At 52.4% G+C, this 23,945-nt stretch overlaps 1 protein-coding gene across 9 annotated transcripts in view; it reads left to right on the forward strand.

Annotated features, from left to right (window-relative positions):
- The window catches only part of ABLIM3 (actin binding LIM protein family member 3), a 111,025-nt gene that overhangs the window by 84,888 nt on the left and 2,192 nt on the right, over window positions 1-23,945 (forward strand). For 2 of the 9 annotated variants that reach the window (XR_008423703.1, XR_008423704.1), the window contains 12 exons: window positions 1,569-1,640; window positions 5,743-5,898; window positions 7,465-7,494; window positions 7,972-8,101; window positions 8,797-8,895; window positions 10,230-10,277; window positions 12,317-12,451; window positions 13,963-14,027; window positions 15,155-15,302; window positions 16,571-16,600; window positions 17,183-17,241; window positions 17,854-19,265. Coding sequence is in view for 1 of the 9 variants with exons in the window: in XM_053907014.1 (XP_053762989.1) it covers window positions 1,569-1,640; window positions 5,743-5,898; window positions 7,465-7,494; window positions 7,972-8,101; window positions 8,797-8,895; window positions 10,230-10,277; window positions 12,317-12,451; window positions 13,963-14,027; window positions 15,155-15,302; window positions 16,571-16,600; window positions 17,183-17,241; window positions 17,854-17,914; window positions 18,635-18,642; window positions 19,185-19,265 (1,122 nt within the window). In the remaining 8 variants the exon portion in view is untranslated. The remainder of the gene's footprint in view (window positions 1-1,568; window positions 1,641-5,742; window positions 5,899-7,464; window positions 7,495-7,971; window positions 8,102-8,796; window positions 8,896-10,229; window positions 10,278-12,316; window positions 12,452-13,962; window positions 14,028-15,154; window positions 15,303-16,570; window positions 16,601-17,182; window positions 17,242-17,853; window positions 19,266-23,945) is intronic. The other 7 variants (XM_053907014.1, XR_008423705.1, XR_008423706.1 and 4 more) reach the window with 7 other exon arrangements.

Below are 23,945 nucleotides of genomic sequence, written 5' to 3' on the forward strand. Positions count from 1 at the left end.
CCACAGTAATGCTGCCAGCAGAAGCACAGCCCGTGTCCCCAGGCACACGCTAGGCCAGCTGCGGTCCTGCGTCCCTTTCAATTACCGCTCTGACTAGTACCAAGAAGTCCTGTGAATCTGGGTTCCTGTTCCAAGGACTGCAGGGAGGAGCCCAGCTCCTGGGTCCTCGATACTGTGGAGGAGAAACCTGGGTGTGTGTTGGGGACGGGCACTGGATAATATCCAAAATGCCTCTTTGTGAAAGAACTGGTCTGTTGACATATAATTTTGTTTGAGCCGTGAGGTTCTTTTTCCCCCTGTTTCTTCCAGGTCCTCTCCCATTTAAGATGTAAAAAGACCTAATTGCCCTTTCTTCCCCAATTTCCACCTTTTTGGTGGCATTTCTCAAATCCAGTTATCCTTCTACAACCTTGATGCTTTTGCCATGGCTGTGAATCACCTGTATCAATATTTTGTCTTTAAGTCAACCCACTGTTCTTTGCTTAACAGAACTTATTTTAAATAAGAAAACCAGCATTACTTGCTTTAACAGTAGAAGGCAACCATAAAACACATTCAATGCAAATGAAATGTTTCTTATAAATAAATCTGAGAAATTCCAGCTAGATGGCGTTGTTTAAAAAAAAAAAAAAAAGGAACTGTCAAGAAAGTTGCTAAAATATATTAGCACTAAATTAAGACTTCCTCCTTGATCTAACCAAGAGGAATGAAATACAATTTTACATTTTACACGCCCATTCTGCAACTCGGTATCATCAAATGCTCCCCCTAAATTCATCTTCCCATGAACTAGGATCACTAGTTCATGACCCACAGTTTGGGCAACACTGCTCCAGAGCCCCAAGTAGAATGCTTTAATTCTAAGCTGTGGCGTGAGAAATCTGGCAGGAAATTTAGCAATCCCAAAGACCAGCCCCTTCATTTTACAGATGGGGAATCCGGGATCTCTAAAATCACATAGTTCACCAGTGATCCTTGGTCCCCGTTCTGTTTGCTTTTCAACTACATGCTGCCACTCTCAGGGCTGCACTGAGGTTGACATAGTGCCATTCGGCTGAGGGAGCCATTAACACATCATTGCCACCGTTCAGAGAAAGATTTTTTAAGTTTATCACTTATGCTAATGTTAATTCGCAATGGATACCCTGTAAAGAATCAATACATTATGCAATTGCATGAAGTGTAACCTGCTGGTATGTTTTATATCAACAAACTGCTAAGGAATAAGTACTAACCAATTTTATTCGTTTAAAGTAAATACATTATTGGGAGGATAACCCCCAATGAAAAATTTTATGAATAAATGCTTACCTCAAATATGTAAAACAAACAAATGAACAAAAATCCAAATTCTGCCCAACAGCCCAAAGTCCTGTGCATTTCCAATTCCATTCACACTGAGACATGGATTTAAAAGGCAGAAAATAAAGAGAAAGTACAGAAGGCCAGCAAGTGCATTTCACAGTGTTGTCGCTGTCCCCTGCACAGCCACCTTCTTCTTCCCCGCCCCTCCTCCCCTCCAGAGCGAGGTGCACCTTCTCACTCCTTCTGTCTCCTCTCTCCCACAGCATAGGCGGACGTCCGAAACTTCCATCTCACCCCCTGGCTCCAGCATCGGGTCACCCAACCGAGTCATCTGCGTATGTATCACTTTTCAGCCACCAGAGGCCTTCCTTAGCCCCAGGTCTGGGATCTAAAGAGTTCCTGAGGACCCCCAAAGATAGCTGTGAGGTTTTCATCCAGCTAATGTCTTGTGCATGCCTGTCATGTGCTAGACTCTGTGCCAGGTCCTGAGGACACAGTGGGGCACAGGGAGGACATAGACGCTGACCTCACAGAGCACACAGCCACATCAAACAGTGTTATGGGGATAAGCAAGTGCAGCAGGAGCCCAGGAAAGTGCAAAGACAGAAGAGCCCTTGATGAGTTCTGAGACCCCTGCAGTGTGCGTCCTTCCCCATTGTTTAACTGAGACAAGAGTGAGACCAAAATCTGGGGTCAGGGTGGCATTCAGAGTAGGGACTGCGGGGGAGGTCCGTGTGGAGATAGGTTTGGGTGACAAGGAGGCAGAGAGGAAGAAGAAGCCGTATGAATGTGGATTTGCAAATGTAAAGAAAAGCTTACTGGTGACCTAAGAAGTTCAAAGGTGGAGAGGACCGCAGGTGTGTGCCTGAGCTCCCATCCCCGAAGCATTCAAACAGAGAAACTCATCACTTGCAGGGACATGGCAGAAGGGACAAGAGTTGAGCCAGATGAGCTCAGAAGTCCCTTGGATATGTAACTTATCCATTCATTCATTCATTCATTCAACAAACGTGTGCTAAGTGTCTCCTCTGGGCTGGGTCTGTGCTGGAAAATGGTGGCGAAGTGCCCTGGCTTGATGCCTGTCCTCATGACATTGACTACATGTGTAATCACTCACAGTTCTGATAAGTGCTACTAGGAAGAAAAAGTTCAGGGTGCTCTGATGATGGTGCAGATGGACAGAGGGACGGACAGCCTAGGACCAACTGGAGGAAGAATCCTGAGAAAGAAACACTTAAGCTCAGACCTGAGAGAGAAACAGAAGTGAGTTAAAGCAGGTGGGGGAGGCAGAGCCAGAGAGGACAGAGATGAGCAAAGAAGAGGAACCATCTGACTGCAGACTGTTCCAGCCTTCCCCAAGTCTGAGGGGCCACGAAGGCCAGAAGAGGAGGTGGGGCGGGGGAGCGGTCTACAGCAGGAAAACCGCTCCTGGTAAGAAGTTCTAGATACAGTCCCCAAACTAGCCAGCCCTGAGTGGTCCCTGACCACCATTGCTTCATCACGATTTTACCTCAGATCCACATCCAGCTTCCTCCTTGATCCCTGGATAACGCCCCTTAGTGGAACTGTTTCCTTTCCTTTCTTCCTCCGTTCAATGAAAATCAGACCTAAAAGTTACCACGGACAGCAACTTCAGTATGGTCAATACTGCCTTGCGGCTCCCGCAGACCAGCGCTTTGATCACAGGCCATACTCACTGAAGAGTCCTGTCCAGAACAAGAGAGACTGTCGTCCCCCCGGTGCTATGAACGGGGCCAGACGCACGCAGAATTCGTGAGCTTAGTTTCAGGGCCTACACCATGAGAAGGCTATTGACAGAAGTGAGCACGTCTCCCGCAGAGCGTTGCCAGGACATACGAACTTGGAGAATACATACATAGAGCAGCGCTCTAGGGCCTTTCATCCCTGGCTGGTCTCCCCTGCTTCTGAGGAGCCTGGCTAACCTTTGTGAAACAAACTAGGCCTGGTGATGCGCACCCTGGAGTCCTGGAGAAAGAGCGCCGTGTCGCCCCTCTGAGAAGCAGCTCCGTACAAGTGAACAAGAGCAGCTGGGGACACCTGCCGTTGAGCTGTCCACCGGGGGTGGGGGGGGGGAGGGGAGCTTGCCCATGGAGATCAGTTCCCCGCGCGTGCCAGTGTAGACATGTGTCTCCCTTTCTGTACTCTCCTTTCTCACTTTTTAGAACGCTCACCTTCAGCTGCTCTGGGGAGTGACTGCACGTGATGGGGGCCATGTTTTCGATCAGACCATTCCAAACATGGCTTCCAAATTCAGGGAAGGAACCATCCCACCACTCTGGGAACATGCGATAGCAGACAGAAAGAGAAGAGTGTTGGCTTAATTTTCATAAATACTGAGGTTTGGTATTCAAATAGAGTTATCACTGGACCTGGAGGGGGCAGGCTCTTTCCAGCTTTGCTCATCCCCCGCTTGACTGCTAGAATCGTCTTCAGGAGGTTTGTCTTCGACCAGCCCCACACGTTCTCTGCCTTCCTTCCTGGCTAATTATGTTGGGATGCCTCTGTTCAATCACTGAGCCTCCAAACCTAAGGCTCATTTATAACCCTATAAACAAGGAGCCTACAGGAAGAAATATAAATTTAGTATTTCTGAGGTTTGGACTAAAGCACTGAGAAGAATATTAATGGGTCGAGACAAGTCTGCAAGGTGCCAGGAGCTCTCAAGGTCAAGACCTAACATCCCACAACAAAAGACGGCAGTTACTTCGGCAGGTGGACCCTTCTCGCAAGGTTCCCTTGACCCACCCACCCCCAGATCGGTACAGATATGGTGCCTGAGCTGGGCAGGCTGTGGCAGAGATGACATGGTGCATCTCTAAGGGTTTAGCTGAGAAGGTTCTGCGAAGGGACCATTCACAGAGGTGTAGGCAGGGTTAGAGGACCCACAAGACATAGTGTGGCATGCAGGGTCTACAGCAGCAGCAGCTGTCACTACCCTAAGCCTGAAGAGATGGCCTGGCGAAAGCTGGCTCCGTGAAAGGCAGCCCTGGATAGGATCGATGCCCACCACAGCAAGGGCGGTGCCAAGGGGACAGGTACACAGGTACACAGCCTCTCTCGCCATCACCCCCCTGTCTGCAGGTGACACCCCCCCCGCATTGACCCAACCCAACTGAAATCCAGGGAGTCTTGATGTAGCCCATGGGGTCTCAGAGCCCAAATCAGGGCAAGGAAGAGTGGACAGTGGATCTAGAGGCAATGGAGAATGAACACAAAGTGCTCAAACAGTGGTGGGCTGGGACCAGGACAGAATGGTGGAAGGACCCTGGAAAGTGTTTCAAACAGCAGTTCTCATAAGGTCTTTATGAAAGTTGCCCTCTCTGCCATAGTTTTGGCTTGAGACTCACCTGGGCCCCAAGGCACTAGAAGAATGTCATGAGGATAATTCAGTTTCTTTGGCGTCTCTGTCTAGTGGCCTCGTAGTTTATCTCATGTCAGGACCTTGCAAGCCACAGTAGTTATGGGGCGACAGATCCTTGATGACCACAGCAGAAGCGGGTCACAGGGGGAACAGGTGGAGGATGCAGACATGGAGAGGACATGGCTTCAGAAGCCACGAGAGGTGGTCTGCCCCATGCAAGGGGAAGCTGTCTCTTCTTGATCAATGCAGTTCTAGAAAGCTGAACTCAGCCAACGGCAGAGTTCTCCACCTCTCCACCTGCCAAGCTAGCAAGGCTATTGGAGAAGGCCAGTTCCCAGGCTAGACTGGCTGGGTTTGAATTTTGATTTTGCTACTTATTGGTTGTATGACCTTGGGCAAGTTCATTGATTTCTCTGTGCCTGTTTCCTCATTCAAAAAATCGAGATGATAGGCCTGCCTACTAGTAGCGTTGTGAGTTGTAGGAGTTAAGGGAGTTCATTCCTACAGGGGACTTAAGACAGAGTCTGGCCCGTGATGAGTGCTCACCCAGTGTTAGCTAGTGTTTCACTCTCCGTGGTTAATTGTCTTTATCATCTCCATCATCTTCAAGGAGCCGTGAATGAGGATATCCTTCCTGTGGTGGGGGGTGGGGGTGGGGGGTCAAAAGGCAGTCCCCACCCAGGCTGTGTGGTTCAGACTGGATTCAAACCTACTGGCTAAACGGTGCAAAGTGCAGAACGTTTTGAGCCTCAGTTTCCTTCTCTGAAAAATAGTAGTAACATTGACACTGACTTCACAGAGGCATCCGGACACTTAGAAGAGACAATTCCTGCAAAGCACAGGGCCTCCCACCTAAAATGCGCTCGATCAGTGTTAGCCCTGTTGGAACGGATGGCCTCTATGACCTGCCTGATTCTAACACTCTCCTCATCTTCCTAAGACCTTGTCTCTAGCGGAACCTGGAGAAGCTCGTTGCCCCTGTGCCTGGTTTTTGTGTCCTCTCCCTTTTCCCTCTTATCTCTCTGCCTCTTTCCTATACCTTTCCTCTTCCTCAGGCTAAAGTGGATAATGAGATCCTTAATTACAAAGACCTGGCAGCTCTCCCCAAGGTCAAGTCCATCTACGAGGTACAACGCCCCGACCTCATTTCCTACGAGCCTCATTCCAGATACACGTCCGACGAGATGCTGGAGAGATGTGGCTATGGAGAGGTATGGCGTCTCGCCCCTCTCTCGGGGGCTGTCGAAGGAGAGGAGGCCCACAGGGTCCCCAGCCACTCCATCACAGACAGACACTTCGGCTTCCACAGTGTTGGCCCCTGGACTGTTATAAACTGGAATTTATAGTCAACATTTAAAAATCAAAATTTCACCCAGAAATCTGGCTTTTCTTGAAAAATCAGAGCAGGTGACAGTACACCAGGATTTGTACCATCTGGAGAGGGGGGGAGCAGCGCCTTCTATAGGCAGGACATGGGCTCCCCAGTTCTCCCCAGTCTCCGCCACCCCCTGAGAACCCCAACATGGAAGCCGAGAACCTGTGACCACGTATCACTTGAGCTATTGTTTTTCTTCTAGTGGAGTAATCTTATACACAGCCCATGGCTGTCACCCCCTGACAGGCTCAGTGGCCTTAGGTTTATAATCCCTGGTAGGTTGGTTCTCTGGTTTTTGCACGTGGTCTTAAGTCCCTATGCTCAGAGCAAGAGCCGCTTTTTAAAAACTCAGCATCAGATGGCTTTCGAAATAATTCAGTGGTGGCTGGACAGGAGAAAGTGTTCTCTGGAGAAGGCAGCGTGGCTGTTACCCCGAAGGTCCTGGCAATCTCTATCTCAGGCAGCTTCTAGCCCCATCCATGGCCCCTGAACTGAGATTGTTTAAAGGGATCGTTTAAATCCCTGGCCTGGGGAGCAGGGACCCAGGTTCTTGTCCCCACCCCAGCACTGCCCCCTTCCTCTCTAGAGGGATTAGGGTTCTTTGGTTGGACAGCCCAATGCCGAGACTCTCCAGGCCTCTAATACGAACCGGGAACAGGGGACCAAGTGTCAGGTAGAAGGTGATGCTCCTGAAGCCAGAAATGGCTCCCTGGGCCCCACGAGCCAAAGCCAACTCCAGATCCGTTTTGTTTCACTCACAAAGTCTCTTTTGAAAATGCAAATCAGTTGCCAATATTTACACACGGAGAGATTTCACATAACAACCTGCATTTCTGACTTGTCCTGGAAACTTAAGGAGCTGTGTTCACATTGAGCAGGTGTCCCGGGGCTGAGCGGCCAGCGCCCTCTGCAGGATGGGATGTCTCATCTCCAGTCTGCTACACCACCCTCCAACCCAGATCCCACGTTGATGGCAGCGGCCTGGCCTTCAGTTGGCCTTACATTTGGGTCCCCCGCCCTGCACACTGTTGTCATGAACCACAGAGGGTCATGAACTGGTAGAAGGACAAGGAGGGGTCAGGAAATGGCTCTGAGCTTGTGGTGAAGAAGCCCGGGTCCAAGCGAAGACCCTGCCACGTCGTACCCAAGAGGCCCGGAACCACCCCATGCCCTCTCTGGGCCTTGGTTTCCCGTTGGTAAAAGGAGCGCACCATCTCTGGGTTTCCTGCTCTCTGTGAGCACTGCTGGTATCCCCACACGCTAAGCGCACCTGCTGTCTGGGGAGGGGGCCCAGGAGCAGCTGCAGGCCGGCCTCTGCTGTGCTACGTAACCCTCTTTCTCTCTCCCTCCTCTCTTTTCCTTTGCTCCTTCCACCATGGCCTTCAAACTCTTCGCTTCTAAGTCGCTGGGAACACTATCTCCCTACTCCCAGGTAATCGAGCTGGTTCAGGAAGACCTTTTATATGATTGTGTCCCTTTATGCTGACCAAGCCGACCACTGGTTTCACCCCTCCCCAGCCCCCTGGGGGGCTCCCCAACCACACCACAGACAGGAGACTTAGAAGCATGATCTGGAGGAAGTGGCTGCGGCATAAACAGTAGAGGGTGCACCCCTTCTACCCAGAGAGGGCCTCCCTGATGCTCCTCTGATCCTTGGCCAGGATTTCAGGCACGTGACCTACAGGTTCTGTTCAAGGGACAGAGTGATGGGTGAAGGCCCCAAAAACTTGTCTCAGGCCATGTGTGTAACCCAGGGAGGGGGCCTCTGTATTCAGAAGGGCAGCACCATGAATTTTGGATCCCCTAGAATCCTAGATTCCATGTCCCTCCCCCATCTGCCTGCCAGACCCTTGAGCCACAGGCCTGCCACATCGCCGGCCTTGCTCACACGGCCCACTTCCTCCCCCAGGACATCTACGAGAGCCTGGACCTCCGACAGAGAAGGGCCTCCAGCCCAGGATACATCGACTCCCCCACCTACAGCCGGCAGGGCATGTCTCCCACCTTTTCCCGCTCGCCTCACCACTACTACCGCTCTGGTAAGGAAGGGGGAAGCCCCCAAAGGGACAAGAAGAGCCGGGGGACAACGCAGTGGCCGGCTCTGTTGCCAGCTGCAGAGACGGCACAGGGCCCCTGCCCCAGATCTCCGTCACAGCACGGCCCTCTGGGGGTCTGTGACCACACCCAGGTGACCAGCTGGGCCATATTGAGATGCCCCTAGCAGGGGGAGAGAAGGGGCTGAGAAGCAACAAGAAGGCGGGTGGTAAGCTGCCAGGAGAGAAGTTGTAGGCATCCCAGCAGCCTTGGCTGGAAGAAGACTCCTTTGCCGTTGGCCTTGGCCTGCCCCATCCAGAGGGTAGAGCCAGAGGACCAGAAACAGGCCCAGCCTTACGCCCTCCAGTCAGGCCATCCACGGCCACCTTGAGGTTAGGGGTGAAGCAGGTGCTTGGACGGAGGAAAGAAGTAATCAAGAGGGGTGGTGGGGAGCTAAGAGGTGCAAAGTCACCTTCCTGATGCTCAGTGGAGTTGATTCTTACAACCTACAAAATCTGACTTCGGGGTGAGGGAATAAAACAAGGTCCAGCCTGTTTGTGCAGACACGGTGCATGAGAGCACAGCCCCTCCCCGCCATCCCTGCTGTCATCACGTCACTGCTGCCTTAACTGCCACCGCGTTAATGCCTGTTCTCTCTGTGCCTCTGTTCTTTCTGGGGACCACTGCCTGCGTGCTCCAGGGCCCGAGAGTGGCCGGAGCTCTCCATACCATAGCCAGTTAGATGTGAGGTCCTCCACTCCAACCTCTTACCAGGCTCCCAAGCACTTTCACATCCCAGGTAGGCTGCCAGCCCGGAATTCCCAGCACGGGTGCATGCTCCATGGGGACGCCGGGCGCCCTGCACCGGCAGCGAAGAGAAGCCGGTTCCTGGGGACCCTCCCTAACCAGCTACCCACACTAACCCACCCTGCAGTCCCGACTCGCCCATGGGCTTTAGGCCACCCACTTGACAGAGCCAGCCTTGATCAAGACCACCACGAAGCAGCTGGAGAAGTGCCTCAAGTGTCTGAGGGCCGTGCCGGGACCCGGCAGTAACCATGCTGGAAGTCCTGGGCTTTGGCATCAAAACTCTTGGGATTGAATCCTGATTCCACCACTTAGAAGCCTGTGAGCTGGGGCCAGTTACTTAGCTTTCCTGAGCCTCTGTTGTTCTCTCTATACAGCCAGGCACTGTTCTGGGCCCTGAGGTTGCAAATGTGCTCAAACCAGCCCAGGTCCTGCCTTCATGGTATTTATATGTGGAAAGAAATTTAGTAAAAGAGTAAACGAGTAAAAGGGTAATTTCAGGTAGATGATATGTGCAGTAAACATAATAAACAGGGCACCGCGGTAGAGTGACTGGGGTGGGGAAAGATGAGAAGGAGCCAGCCATTGAAGATCTCAGGGAAAAAGTCCTGCGCAGAGGGCACGGCAAGTGCAAAGGCCCTGAAACACTGAACTGGCAGCAGGCCAGCATGCCTGGAAGTGGTGAGCGGCGAGGGGAGTGATAGGAGATAAAGCGGAAGGCAGGGGTTCGGTGACCTTGTAGGTCTGACTTAGGGTCTTGCCCAGAGTTCAGCAGAGCTGGGCCTCAACCCTGTCTCCCAACTCTGAGCTCAGGTATTTACTCCCCACTCGCTTTTCCCCAGGAGCTCATCCTGCTGTTTCATCTGTACCTTTCTCCACTGCCCGGGAAAGGTCCCATCCTGTCTGTTTTTGAGCGAGTGGGAGGGCGATCGTGCTGAAGCATTCTGGGCACTTGTGCGTGGAATGAGGCGTGGCCGCAGGGTGGAGGCAGGGGGCACCTTCCTGCATGGGGTCCTGCTGAGCACGCGCCGCCTCCTGCCTGCATGCCCACCACTGGAGCCCGAGTCCCTTCTTCCGCACCATTAGAATCCATCCATTCCTCCCCCCTCCCTCACCTTTCTTAGAACCTCCCGGGTTGAGGTTGGAAACTGAGTTTTGAAAGAGGACGTCCACCAGGGAAAGGTGGTGCACCCTTGGGAAAGACGCTGACTGTCTTTCGTTCTCAGATCAGCTGACCAACTGCTGTCTCCTTTCCTCCGCTCTCCGTCTTTCTCTCTTTCTCTGTCTCTCCTCTCCCCATTGGTCCCTTCTGGGTCGGCCTGGCAGCTGGAGAAAGTAACATCTACCGGAAACCCCCGATCTACAAACGGCATGGTACGGTCCGTCGGGGAGAGGGCGTGGCCAGGAAAGGGGCGGGGCCACTCACCATCTGTGCAGATGGTCTGCTGTGGCCAGGTGGAGGGACGCACGCAGGGCTGCAGTTCTGTCCTTCTTGTTGGCTATCCCCCAATCACTTGAGGTGATGCTGGGGCGGGGGGGGGAGTTTGGTGTCATTTCAAAAGAGCAAGGAAGCTCTCGTGTCCCCTAAATGTTTTCCCACCTACTTTCCAACCCCACCACCCTGCTGTCTGGTGTCCTAAATTCCATGGCCAGAGCAACCCTTCTCAAATGCGCTGGGAGCATGCACTCCAAGGCATGGATACTCGAGCAGATGCCCTGGTCCCTCCCTTGCTCTGGACTTTCTTATTAGAAATACTGAGAGTGTGACCTAGGAATCCACACCATAACGAGCTCCATTCATGATTCCTACCTGCACTCCCGTAGAAGTCAGGCATCGCTGAGACCTGTTCCTTCTTGCAAACGCGCTTACTGAGCCTCAGCCGATGAAGCACGCCCTTTGCATTGAGGATGCACAGGGGCAACTGGTACCCTGTATCACCCTCACATGCCCACAGGCTACCTGGGTAACAGAGGGGGCGGGGTACAGAATTGGAGGAAGATGGAAACAGATGGAGGTAGCCCAGGACTGGGATCTGAGCTCACTGAGCTGGTGGAGGGGCAATACAAATGTAAATCATGGCTCTAGGCTGAGACCTGACAATTTCCTCAGTTTCAGAGGGGGCTGGGCTGGGGTCCAGGTGACTCTGAGCGCGTGCATATCTATGTGTGGCTGTGGACGACAAGCCGTGCATCCCGAGTGGCCACAGAAACGTACCAACCCTGACAAAGCCAGTTTGTCCAGAACAGGCCCCCGGGGTCTCAAACACCTCGGGACTGTGGGATGTTCCAGCTGGGCTCAACACCAGAGCAGACGTAGGAGGCGTTTGGGGTGGAGGTAGATTGCAGGGATAAGAGGGCACGTGAAAAGGCTGAATGACATCAGTTGAGATGGGAGGGACTGCCCAGGACCCAAGTTCAAGAGAATCTGCAAGCTTTGGAAGCAAGTGGAGCTTCCAAAGCTCCACTTGCACCCTCCCTCCTGCTGGGGGAGGGTGCACAGGCTGGAGCTGGCAAAGGGCTGATCCCAGGACGCTCTGCTGCTCTGACTGCACAGGGTGTGGGATAGTCCTATCGCTTCTTCCTGAGATGATCATGGGGGCTCACTCGTGTCTCCAGTTCTCTCTCCGCCCTAGTCAGTCTCTTGCCAGGCTTTGGGCTGTGCTAAAATCACTGCCCTGGATGGTTTTGTGGCAGCAGTAGGTTTGATGGTCCATGTTGTGGAAGCTTCAAGCCGGATGGCACCTGACCCAGCAAGACCAATTCTGATACTTACAGATGAGGAAACTGAGGCAGAGAGGGGCAAGAGGTGCCCAGTATTACAGCTTAGTTAAGTGGCAGAGCTGGGGCCAGAACCCAGCATTGTTGAACCCTGTCCAGTGCTCTTTCTCTGGGCCATAGAGTCTCCCCAAGCAAGATGTGGCATTTTAGTGGGAGGGGAAATTTGATATGCAGCACGTGGCCCTGGTTGGTGACTCCCACCCTACGTATGGCTCAAATACGAAACAAGGCAGGTTTCTAGAGGCTGAGGAAGGTAGGGACATGGGATCACCTGGGACCTGCTTAATCTTACTTGGAGGAGCCACAGCCTTAGTGTTCTCTTGGGAGCAGCCCTGGGAGTCTGTGAAATGTGGTAGCAGGAGCCCTGGGCAGGCGTCTGGTCCCGTTCTGGTCTACTTGCTGTGTCTGGTCTTCAGTAAGCCCCTTGCCCTCTTTGGTGTTCAGATTCCCAACCGTAACATGAGGGGGCTTGGCCTGAGGGCTCTTCCAGCTCTGATGCTCCATGTCCTAGACCCTGGCCTCAGAGTGACCTCCCTCCCCCAGGCTGGAGCCTGGCCAAGGCAGGAAGAGAGTATATAGTACACTGTTCTAGGACACTCTGCCTCCCTGAAGCTCTCTCCTTGGGTCCTTTGCAGGCGATTTGTCAACAGCAACCAAAAGCAAAACAAGTGAAGACATCAGCCAGGCCTCCAAATATAGTCCAGCCTACTCACCAGACCCCTACTATGCTGCAGAGTCTGAGTACTGGACCTACCATGGGTCCCCCAAAGGTAACGCGCCCCACAGAGGAGCCTGGACCAGAGCCCTGTCACCTGTGCCAGGGACACAGTGGGGCTAGGACGGTTGCCCACTCCTTCACACAATTGTTCATTTATTCATTCGGCAAATGTATGAATGTACGTATGTATTGAAGGCCAGCCCTGGGGCCTAATGAGTCACCAGGGAGCAAAATAGACCAGGTTCTTGCCTTTATGGAGGAGACATAGGTCCCCGCTGGAGAGGGAAGTGATGTACGGGAGGTGATACACAGAGGTAGAGGAGCTAGTGGGAGGGGCCATGCAGTCCAGTCTAGAACGTGATGGAACCTTCTCAAAGCAGATACTCAGCTGCCACAGGAAGAGTGGGGAGGAGGTAAGCCAGCAGGGTATAGAAGGACATCTGCAAAGACCCCAGGTGGGAGGGTGTGTTCCACTGGAGGAAAGGAAAGGCTGTCAGCTTAACCTGGAGCCAGAGAGGGAGGGAAGCAGGTGCGGGCTGAGGGACCACATCCCATGGGGCCTTGTGCATTGAGGTAAGGATGTGGGTCTTTATCCTAAACAGTAAGAAACCATTGAGAGTGACAGGATCAAATGTGTGTGTTTAAGAGACCACTTTGGCTGTGGGTTGGAAAATGGTTCGGAAGATAGAAAAGGGAGTTTACCCTGGCAGGGGGTCCTGAAGGCGCCATCCCACCCGGTCAGGCATCTCCAGCTGGGGAGATGGGTCCCCACCCACGAAGCATGGGGGCACATTGTCTTCAAGCTCCATTTTGATTCAGTGCATACCTTTACTGACTGAATGTCCATTCTGAGCAAAGCTTCATGGGAGCTCAGAGATGGGCCCTGCCTTGCCCTCAAAATATTCTCCATTTGGGAAAGGAGATAAGACACAAGCAACTACATCCTAAAGCAGACAGCGATCTTCGAGAGCTACATGTTTTGGGGAGGCATTGGGGGGGGGGGGCGGGCAGAGGGATCTGAGACCATTGCAACCACAAAAGAATAAACCCAAAAAGAGAAAAAAAAAAAAACTCCAAATGGCTTAAGCCAAAGCAAAGATTTTCTGGGTCATGAGAGTGAAAGTTTTTGAGGCACAGCTGGATCCAGAGGTAAATGGCCGTCATTGGGGCTGGTCCTGTCCCCGGGGTGGCTCCGTTCTCAGGCCGGGTCTGCCCTTATCATATGGCAGGATGAACTCCAGCAGGTCTAGGCTCTCCCAGGCCTATCCTTGGCAGAAAGAAGGCTTCTCCCTCCCGCCAGCAGCAAGAAAAGTCCCGATGTTGAGGCTCATTGGCTGTGTTTGGGCAGTTGGCTTCACCTGCCCTTCATGGCCAAGAATGGGAAGGGCTGCTGGGCCTTCCCATACAGGAGACCCACACTCCATCGGGGTTACTCGGCTGGAAAGTGGTGGACTGAAAGGAAACCCCTCACCTGTCGAGGCTCTGTGTCCCTCTGGGCCCTCTGCCGGGGGCAGGCTGAGTGGGGAACACACGCGGGAGCTGATCCTAGCTGTCTTTTGTCAGTGCCCCGAGCCAGAAGGTTCTCATCTGGAGGAGAGGAAGACGACTTTGACCGCAGCATGCACAAGGTGAGCAGGCTACCCCCTGGGTGAGATGCCTAGGCGGTATGTTACTGAGGATTTTTTCATTTGACAGGGACAGAAACCGAATTCAAACCCACTTATGGTAAAGAAAAGAGACATACAGCCTTGCATAACCAAAAAAGTCAAACGGTAGGGGGAGTTTCCGGTATGACTAGATCCAGCCGCTCAACTAATTGCCATAGGAAAGTTGTCTCTCCCTTCTCTTGTGCTGGCTCACGTCTGCGCTGCCCCGGTGCTCAGGCAGGTTATTCTCATGCGCCGCCAGTGGGAATGGAAAGGGGTGCAGCCACCAGGGAAAGGCTGGCAATTCCGTTCCTGGGTAATTTACCCAGAAGAAGGGAAACCTGGGACTCGAACAAGCGCACGTGTATGTATCCTCCTAGCCGCACTTTGCACGATAGCCAAAAGGTGGACGCCACCCACATGTCCATCATTGCCCAAATGGATAAGCAAGACGCGGTGTACCCGTCCAATGGGATGTTACTCAGACCCAAAAAGGAATGACGTAATGATACAGGCCACCATGTGGATGAACCTCGAAAACCGTATGTTTAGTGAAAGAAGCCAGTCACAAAAGCCCACACGTTGGATGATCCCGTTTCTAGGAGATGTCCAGAACAGGTCGATGCACAGAGACAGAACGCAGACTCGTGAATACCAGGGCCCAGGAGGAGAGGGAAGCAGGGACAGGATCTTTTTGGGGGGTGATAAACAATGTTCGGAACTAGATAAAGGTGGTTAATTGTGTGTTATGTGAATGTCACCTCTATAACAATTTTTTAAAAAAGAGACGGGTGCCAGTGACAAGAGTCCAAAGGAAGGCCCTTGCTGGCCCAGCTAGAGCCATCTGCCCACGTGCCGTTGGCCAGGCCCACTTCCAGTGCCCTCCGCCGGAGACCCCTCCCCATCCCCAGACCACGGCACTGCTTGTGGAAGAGGGACAAAGTCCCAAATGAAGCTGCGGGGTTGCGAGGAGGGGTTGCAGGGTTTGGGGAAGGCAAAAATGACAGAGGTTCACCAGAATCCAGTCACCCACCCTTCTCCCCAAGCCTGCTCCGGCTCAGTGTTCTTTGCCTCCTTCTGACTCCATCTCGCCCCTCCCCCACACCCAGCTCCAGAGTGGAATTGGCCGGCTGATTCTGAAGGAGGAGATGAAGGCCCGGTCCAGCTCCTACGCGGATCCCTGGACCCCACCCCGGAGCTCCACCAGCAGCCGGGAGGCCCTGCACACAGCTGGCTATGACATGTCCCTCAATGGCTGTAAGCACCGCCCTGGAAGTCTGTGGGGGGTGGGGGCACTTCCTTCCAACTCCCTGAATGAATCTTAAACTCCTTATGGCCTTGCTTGGGTCTAGAATACACACTTGGTGAGGTGCTGTCTGGGGCACCAAGTAAGACCATGCTCTGCCCTGAGCGGGCACTTGTTTCTCTGGGGCGTCTGAAGCTGTGACTTTCGGTCAGACTCAGCGCAGAGAAATGTCTCCTAATAGCCTGAATGGCTCAACGATATAAGTGACTGCCTCTTGAGGTAGTAAGCCTCCCATCACAGGAAGAAAACAAGAAGAACCTTGGAGCAGGCACTTTGCCCAGAGATCCTCTCATTGTAAATTCCTCCCTGTTCCTGGACCCACACATGCTTCCCTCCCTCCCTTACCCCTGTGGGAGTCAGTCTTGCTGGGAAATCCTATCTCCACTCAATACTTAATGGATAATCCCCTATGCCCGCCACTCGTAAATACATTATCACTCTTGGTCCTCACAAAGACTGGCGATGTCGAGGGATTATTATCACCCACTTTATAGATGAGAGACCTGAGCTTACTGCTTGCCCAAGGCCACTCACAAGCCTGTAAGTGACAGAGCCAAGTGGGGTCGGACCCAAGTCAGAGTGACTCCAAGGCCATAAGCTGTTCCCTCTTTTCCCTGCTGCACCTCGACTTTAGGCGAGACTGAGATGGCGGTGGTGGTGAAGATGATAAAGTCAGTTTTGCTTGGTGCTTTGTATGGTGACAGGCACCGGGCTAATACCTTATGGAATCATCATGTATCATTTATTGTTCACAGTAACCCCATACGGGAGACACTATCCCTCCCCGTTTTACGATGGGAAAACCAAAGCATGATTAAGTAACTTGTAGCAATTAGGTATCGGCCAGTGGCAGAGCCAGGATAAATCGATGTGCCTGTTTCCCTGTTTGACTACCAAGGGGCAGTGTTTTCAGCCTCTGGCTCTGGGTTCTGTGCAGTGCGCCAGAGTTGCTCAAAACGCAGTTCCATCCAGTGGCCTCTGTGCAGCAAATGTCACAGAGCACCCGCTTTGCACCGGGTGCTGGGCGGGGGAGGGGGCGTGCGGGGCAGGTGTAGCGACTGAAAACTGACCAGTGGGAAAAGAGGTGGCGAAGGAGGCCCCTCCTCCCCACCAGCCAGGGTAGCCCAGGAATGGGAGCCATGTCTGTTTGTCCCCATGAACCTTCCACCGTGTCCATCTGCCCCCACAAACACGGCTTTCTGGCTTTTCTTTCTTGCAGCCCCTCGGTCCCACTACCTGGCTGACAGCGGTATGTTCTGCCTGCCCTCCCTTCAGCCTGTCGTGTCTTGTGAGAGCCAGAGCTGGAGGCGGGTCCCCCGGAGCTGTGATGTCCCAACACGATCCCGAACTCAAATAGTCCACCCCACCGTGTTTGTCAGACGTAGGCCTCAGTTTTTGGTTCTGGAACCAAAGTTGCCGTGCCCAGTAGCCCCCAGAGAGAAAGGAAGAGCACGCGTCTCTTCTACCCACACGAGAGCCTGCCTGTCTGGGCTCTGAGCCCAACTCCAAATCCAGGGCCTGCGTCCAGAGCCACCGGTGGCCAGGACGCAGGGGTTCGTCACGGGAGGTTCGTACACGTGGGAGGTGTGTGCAGGGTGAGGCCAGAAGACTGTGCACGTGTGCTTCAGGTGACCCTGGAATTCTGCCAGGGGGAGGCATCCCTGAGTCAGCTGCCAGTCTGCAGAGCAGGGGGAGGAGCCGGTGGCCCCTTTCCTTCCCGCTTCCCACAGGGTTGGGGGACAGTATTGGCCATTAGCAGAGGCCAGATAGCCTCAAGGAGAGGGACCCCTGACTTGGGGCTCCTGGTAATTGTTTGGCTGTTTCTTTTCAGACCCCCTCATCTCCAAATCTGCCTCCCTGCCTGCCTACCGAAGAAATGGGCTACACAGGGTAAGAGAGGCCGTGCTGAGACATTGCCCCCAAGATGTTAACAATTCCGGAGCCTAGACATTGGGTCACGGAACAGATATTTATGGAAAGCTTTTTACATACGTCGGGTACTCCTCTGGGTGCTTGGAATACATCAGTGACCCCTGCTCGTTGGAGCTTACATTCGTGTGGAGAGAAACAGAAAGCAAGTAGTAAATAGTATGCAAGTCAAACTATATAGACTGTAGAAGGTAGTGAGTGCTATGGGGGGGGAGGGGGGGAGGGAAACAGTGAGCAGGATGAGGGGGATTGGGAGCTTGGGGAGGGAGGGCGGCAATTTGCAATTTTAAATAGAATTGCCAGGACAGATTTCATAGGAAAAGCGGTATTTGAGCAGTGAAAGAAGGCAGGGAATGTAGTTCACCAAGAAATGAATATTTATAGGGTGCCTAACTACGTGCTGCGCCTAGGCACCAGGGATGTGCCAGTGAGGTGGGTCCCCGTGACTTAAGACTGGGGCTTCTCTGAGGCCCTGTCCCATCAGCCCCAGGCCATTTTCTGGAGGTGGGTAATGGCCCCAGGGAGGCAGCAGTGAGCTCGCTCAGGCCAGCCCTCGCTCTGTCTCCCCTGCAGACACCCAGCGCAGACCTCTTCCACTATGACAGCATGAACGCCGTCAATTGGGGCATGCGAGGTGAGTGCCACCCCGTCCTGGGACCCACAGCAGCTTTGGACGCACTGCTCGTAACTGTGTCTTCACCTTCTGCAAAGGATCACTACAGATTCTGGCCCTACGCTGGGCTCTGTCCAAACCCCGAGTTCCCACACTCCCTTTCCCTTCCCACTCCCTCCCTCTTCGCCTCCTCTTCCCTCCTCCTCTCAGGTCCCTGGCCTTGGGTGATCTCCAGGCCATCTGTCCCATCTGGGTTCCCAGAGCCATTGCAGAATGTTGTTGTCCCAGTACTGCTCGGCTAGACTTGCCTGCCAGCCCCGGAGGGAGGGAAACTCTCGGAGCCAAATGCACATTGTTCCCAACGAACATTCCATGAGCTTCATGCTCTCTGCCAGCGATGCTCTCCCGCCAGCCTCCAGCAATTCCTACAAGCAGGCTCAGGCAGGTGGACGAGGCTGCACCAAAACCCGGGAGGCTTCCTCTGGAAGATAGGTGATCTTGCCCATGTGTTTCACAATCTCCTCTTATTTCTGTTCTAATTATCTCAAAAGTCACTTCTTGTTGAAAACCCTGTCTCTGGATCAGCCCAACCCCCATCTCTAGCCATCCTTTACGCTTATACCAGCCTTGATTTGGGCTGAATTCAACAAGGACAGGGTCTCTCAGACAGAGGCCAGTGTAGTGGTGCAAAGCAAAAACCAATGTATTTCCATTTTGTGTGTGTCTCTTTTCTCTCTACAGAGTACAAGGTAAAGGAGATGCGTTGACCCTGGGGGTCTCTGGGACCCTGGGAGCCGCTCCATTGGGGGCCAGCAGGAGGATCACCACATTATCTATTCAGGGAAGGAAACATCGAATAAATAACCTCAAGGGTCCTCTTGAGACCGGCATATCCGGTCCCTCCCTGGCCAGCTTTCCCCAAATCCTGCCCTATGTCTTTTGCCCGCTGAAATCAGACAGTTCCTTGTGGGCCTTGGAGACTTTCTGGAGGCTTGCCAATCACGAGACCTGAGACGTTTACAATTAGGAGGCCTTGTGCCACATTTATGTCAAACACCACCAAGCTTATTCTTAGCAGTATTAGGGGATTCAGGTTTTGCCTTTGGGGAGAAGGTGCCTTGAGGCCATCAGGCAACTCTCCAAGAACAGACCCAGCCCTTCCTCCAGACTTTAACCACGGACCCTTTCTGGGGAGAGGAGGGAGCCCAGACACAACATGCAGCTGAAGGGATAAGCCTACCACCTTCACCTGACCTGGAACCCCACCCCCCACCCTGTCCTTTCTCCTTAGATCTACCCTTATGAACTTCTGCTGGTGACCACAAGAGGAAGAAATCGACTGCCCAAGGATGTGGACCGGACGCGTTTAGAGGTAAGTATAGAAAACTGAGCAGGCGCCTTTGGGTTTGAAGGGATTCCAGAAGTTGCCTGATCTAACCCAGCTCGAGAGGGCAGGCAGAAAATGAAAAGCTTTAAGGTCACACAGCTTGTTGAAAACGCAGGGATGCCAGCCTGGTTCCTTGAGCCCAGGTCGAAACGCTCTGTGCTGCCTTCCCAATCCGATGAGCATCTGTGGTGCAGAACTTCAGCACGTCTCCCGCTGATGCTTCTGTCGACTTAAGACAAGAGCTAGATTTGGTCCCTGCTCTCAGGGGCCTGCTGACTGGTTGCTAAGAAGAAACACAGCACTGGTTTTCTGCAGGATGGTACAGAAAACCGGTGCTCTGGGTGGGGAGCATGGGGGAGTCAGTGCTGTGTAGAAGGCAAAAGCATAAGGTGGTCTCACGTCAGACTCCGGGTGCAACCCTTACCCTGCCATCATCCCTCAGCAAGACAGCTTGGTCAAGTGACAGCCTCTCCAAACCTTAGTTTTCTCCTCTGTGGAGTGGGGCAATCATGGTGCTCCCCGCAAGGTGCCAGCGGAAGTAAGTGAGACACTATACACAGAGCCCTTGGCACAGAGTCTGGCAGTGACCTAGGCGGACGGACTTTGAAGGCGCAGGTTGGATGGGTGGAGAGGGGGGAGGGAGAATCATGAACAGCGGAACAGCATAAACAAAGCACAGAGGCCAGCCTGAATGTGGCATCGGACTTTCCAGCAGTCTCCTCCACTTGGCTTGGCGTTCCAGTTCCTGGGCCCCGATCCAGGAGCACACTGCCCTTTTCCACTGTGCCTCTCCCTGCCTCTCGCTCTCCTAGAATGCCCTTCCCATCTTGCCAGCCTCCTGACTCCTCAGGGCCCCCCATAGTGATGATGCCCATGTCCCAGAGCCCCCCAGACCTTCCCAGGATGTGTCCCTCACCCCTCCCCCAGCCCCCCCACCCCAGCCCTGTGTCCAGAGTGCAGATCAAGCAGCTCTTCCCCTCTCTTGTATCAGAGCAACGAACTATCTGTTTCCTCTGCCTGACAGAGGCAGTCAGTCCTCTACCATGGGGTTCGGACCAGGGGAAGTACTGGAAAATGTTTGTGGAATTGAATGCTTCTAAGAAAGGAGGTTCAACAGCCCTTGGGATGAGCATATCAACCGCCCTTCAACTGACTGCCGCGGTTTCACCCAGAATAAAGGGTTGGAACGGAGGGGAATGTGAGTAGGCCAGGAAGTTTTGTGAGTCCTTCCAACTCCAGCGTGCTGGGCTAGCAGCCTAGCAATGTGATTATCCCCACTTTTACGAGGGCCTCCTTTACTGTAGCAGTGAGTGGCTGCTGGTGCTGAAGGGGACAGCTCCCACAGCAGCTCAGTGGAGCCAGCATTCAGGGATAGAAATGAGGTTCGGGAACCTGGTTCATCCTGGAGGACCAATTGCCCTCGTACATCCTCCAGGATACCCAGAAGCTCTGATCAAGGAAGCTCACCCTGCCCTAAGAATCAGCCAGGGAGCTTCTTAAAAACAACGATACCACGCCCCAGCCTAGACCAATTCGATCGCAATCTGGGGAAGGAGCTCAGGCATCAGAGAGGCTTCCAGGGATGTCTAACATGGAGCCGGAGCTGAGACCACAGGGCTACAAACACTGCCCGAGTCCCCCTCCGGACTGAAGAGCTCCTCAAGGAGCTCAGAATGCAGATTGTCATTCCCCCAAAAAATACTTACTGAAAGTCTATTATATAGGCCAGGTCCTGTTCTCAGGGCTTGCAGTATACCAGTGAACAAAACAGGGACCCCTGCCCCCTTGGAGCTGGTGTTCTCGCATGAGGAGACAGACACTAAATGACACAAATAATAAATAAATGATCTGGAACATGGGAAACTAACAGGGCTGAGGGAAGAAGTGAAAGGACAGCGGAGAATTGGGGTTTAGAGGGAGAGGTAAGTTGCAGTGTTAAATAGGGTGGTCAGAGTGATCTCTCTGCAAATGTGACATCTGAACAAAGACCTGAAATAGATGAACCATTTAGTTAACCTTATATGAGGAGGAAGAGCATCCTTGGCAGAGGGAACTTATATGAGGAGGAAGAGCATCCTTGGCAGAGGGAACAGCCACTGCCAAGGCCCTCACAGGTGAGGAAAGCAGGTGGTGAGTGTGGCTGGGTCACATGAGCACAGGGAAGAGGATGAGGCAGAAATGAAACCAAGTGAAATGAGGACCAGACCCCCCCACTATGTGACAAACACATGAAGAGATTGTTGCAGGAGTGAGGGTGACCAGCATTTGGGTCCTTCCCGTGTGCGGACCTCTGTCCATGACCTGTGCTTTCTCATTCCCCTTACTGTATCCAGGAGGTGGGCACTAGGATGCTCCCACTTTCCAGAAGAGGAAATCAAGGCTCAGTGGGGTGACGTAACTTGTCCAAGGTCACGCAGTCATGTCTGCCCGGCTCTAAAGCCTATGCCCTTAACCTTCATGCTTTAAAGTCTGTGGAGAATGTCACAGGGACAGGGCTGGCATTAGGTGCTCTGAGAACTGGCAAAAAAAAAAAAAAAAAGAAAGGGGGCAGCAGCTGGTCCTTCACAGAGGGGGAGTGGGAGAGCCTCAGTCTCCTCCGGCATGTTCTCAAGTTGAGTCTGCCATCCCTTTACATGGAAACTCATAAAAAAGATTTGGGGGCACAGCAGAGAAGATGAACTAGGGAACCAACCATAGCCATCACCCTCCACAAGAACAACAACAACAACAAAACAGATGGAGGTTAAATTACAGTTCCCTTAAGTGTTGACTGTGGAAGGAACTGAGGAGAAATCCCTCACATCCATATCATTTCTCAGCACTGACTTGAGTGTGGGTGGGACAACTATGGACAAGTCAACAGCATGGACAAAAGAAAGCACTGTCTGGCCCCACAGAGACCGAAGGGACCTAAGAACCACATGTGATTTGTGGATGCCGTTGGCCCCTTTGTTCAAAGAGACAAACTACAACAAGAAGACATTGTTGAGACAATTAGGGGCATCTTCTTATGGACAGGTATTACGTGATTGTGAGGAAGTACTGTGAACTGTTTTTAGGAAAGAAGATGTCCGGTAGGCTTTGAGATGTTTTGAGATCTCTAGGGGAGATACGTGTTGCAGCACATAGGAATGAACTGACACAGTGTCTAAGATGTGCTTTAAATACTTCAGAAAAAAAAAAAAGATGAAGCAAACCTAACAAACCCTTGATAACTGTTGAATCTGGCTGATGGGCATAGATGTACGCATTGTGTGATTTCCTCCCTTTTGAGTATTTTTGAAATTTTTCCATAATAGAAAGGATTACTTATGAATTTGTGATGGGGTTGCCCAAGGGGGCAACATCGTGCACTGTGTTTGGAATCGGAAAGCCTAGCCTTCGGTCTCCGCTCTGCTGCTTACCCCGGCCTCCCTCCCACCTGCCCTCCCTCCCTTTCGGCCGAGTTAGTCATTTTAACTGTTTGACTTTTGGTTTTCTCATCTTTCAACTGGATAGAAATAATTTCTGTTCTTCAGAGTTGTTGGAAGGATTCAGTGAGAAAAATGGGGGCGATCATGCAGTGATGCATATTGGGCATAACAGAAATGCAATGCAAGGGGTTGCTGGGGTTGTTAAATATTGTTACATACTGAAACATCAGCTCAGAGTCACCAGCAAACAATATTATCTATCAAAAATATCAAAATTACCTTTGCCTCAAGATCTGGAAATGTGGCCAAAATATTAGTTCACATAGGCGGGGAATTGGCTAATTACTGCGTGGCTGTATACAGAATTCTTGGTGAATCTCCTTCAGTCTTCAGTTAGCTAACATCATGGTGACCGACAGGGCATCTCAGTGATTCCATTAAGTTTTCAGGCAGGATATGTGCCAGATATTTCTCTCTTCAAACATAATGCTAAATTTTATTTTGAAAAAGTTCAGGCCTCCAGAAAAGTTGCAAGAAGAGTAAAATGAACATCCTTCTACCTTTCACCTAAATGCAGGAATTGTTAACATGTTGCCACATTTCAGGTGCCATATATCTCTAACTCTGAAAGCTTTTGACAACGTATCGACTTTCCAGGCTGCTTGGAAGGGCAAGAGGTCAGGGAGGCAGAAAGGAGGGGGGAAACCGGCTAAGGAATGCAGAACCGTGTTTCATTATGTGACCTATTTCTTTTCATATAAGACAGATACGAAAGGACAATTCGGTGGGTGGAGAAATAGGAACAGCAGTTTTTTTTCATTGGCCTGAGGGACAGCCTTCCGGATCATCTGTAAAAATATTAATAAGAGGAAGTGCACCCTAAAATCTTGGATATGCCCCCTTTTACTCCCAAAGGAAGGAGGAATAGCGTTCATCCATACACCCCCTGGGGCACAGAATGCAGGCAGCAGGATGCGGGCGGGTGGGGTCCGCCACGAAGCATGGAGAGGAGGCACTTAGGTGAAGTATAGAATCCCCACTGAGTCTTGGGCAGGGGAGGCCTCCCCAGACCAGCTACAGAAGCCCCTCTGAGGAAGCATTCATGCACACGGTCTGCCATTTGACATCTACGCAGCCCACACCCCTGTGGGTCACACACTGCGCCAAGCACAGCACGCCCAGAGGATACACACAGGGTCCGCTTCTGCCTGCACCTGCCCCCAGCCTCCACCTCACATCCTCAAGCGTTCCC

The sequence above is a fragment of the Panthera pardus genome, unplaced genomic scaffold (genome assembly GCF_024362965.1).
Source record: "Panthera pardus isolate Hobbes unplaced genomic scaffold, ASM2436296v1 HiC_scaffold_2, whole genome shotgun sequence".
Classification (NCBI taxonomy): Eukaryota; Metazoa; Chordata; class Mammalia; order Carnivora; family Felidae; genus Panthera; species Panthera pardus.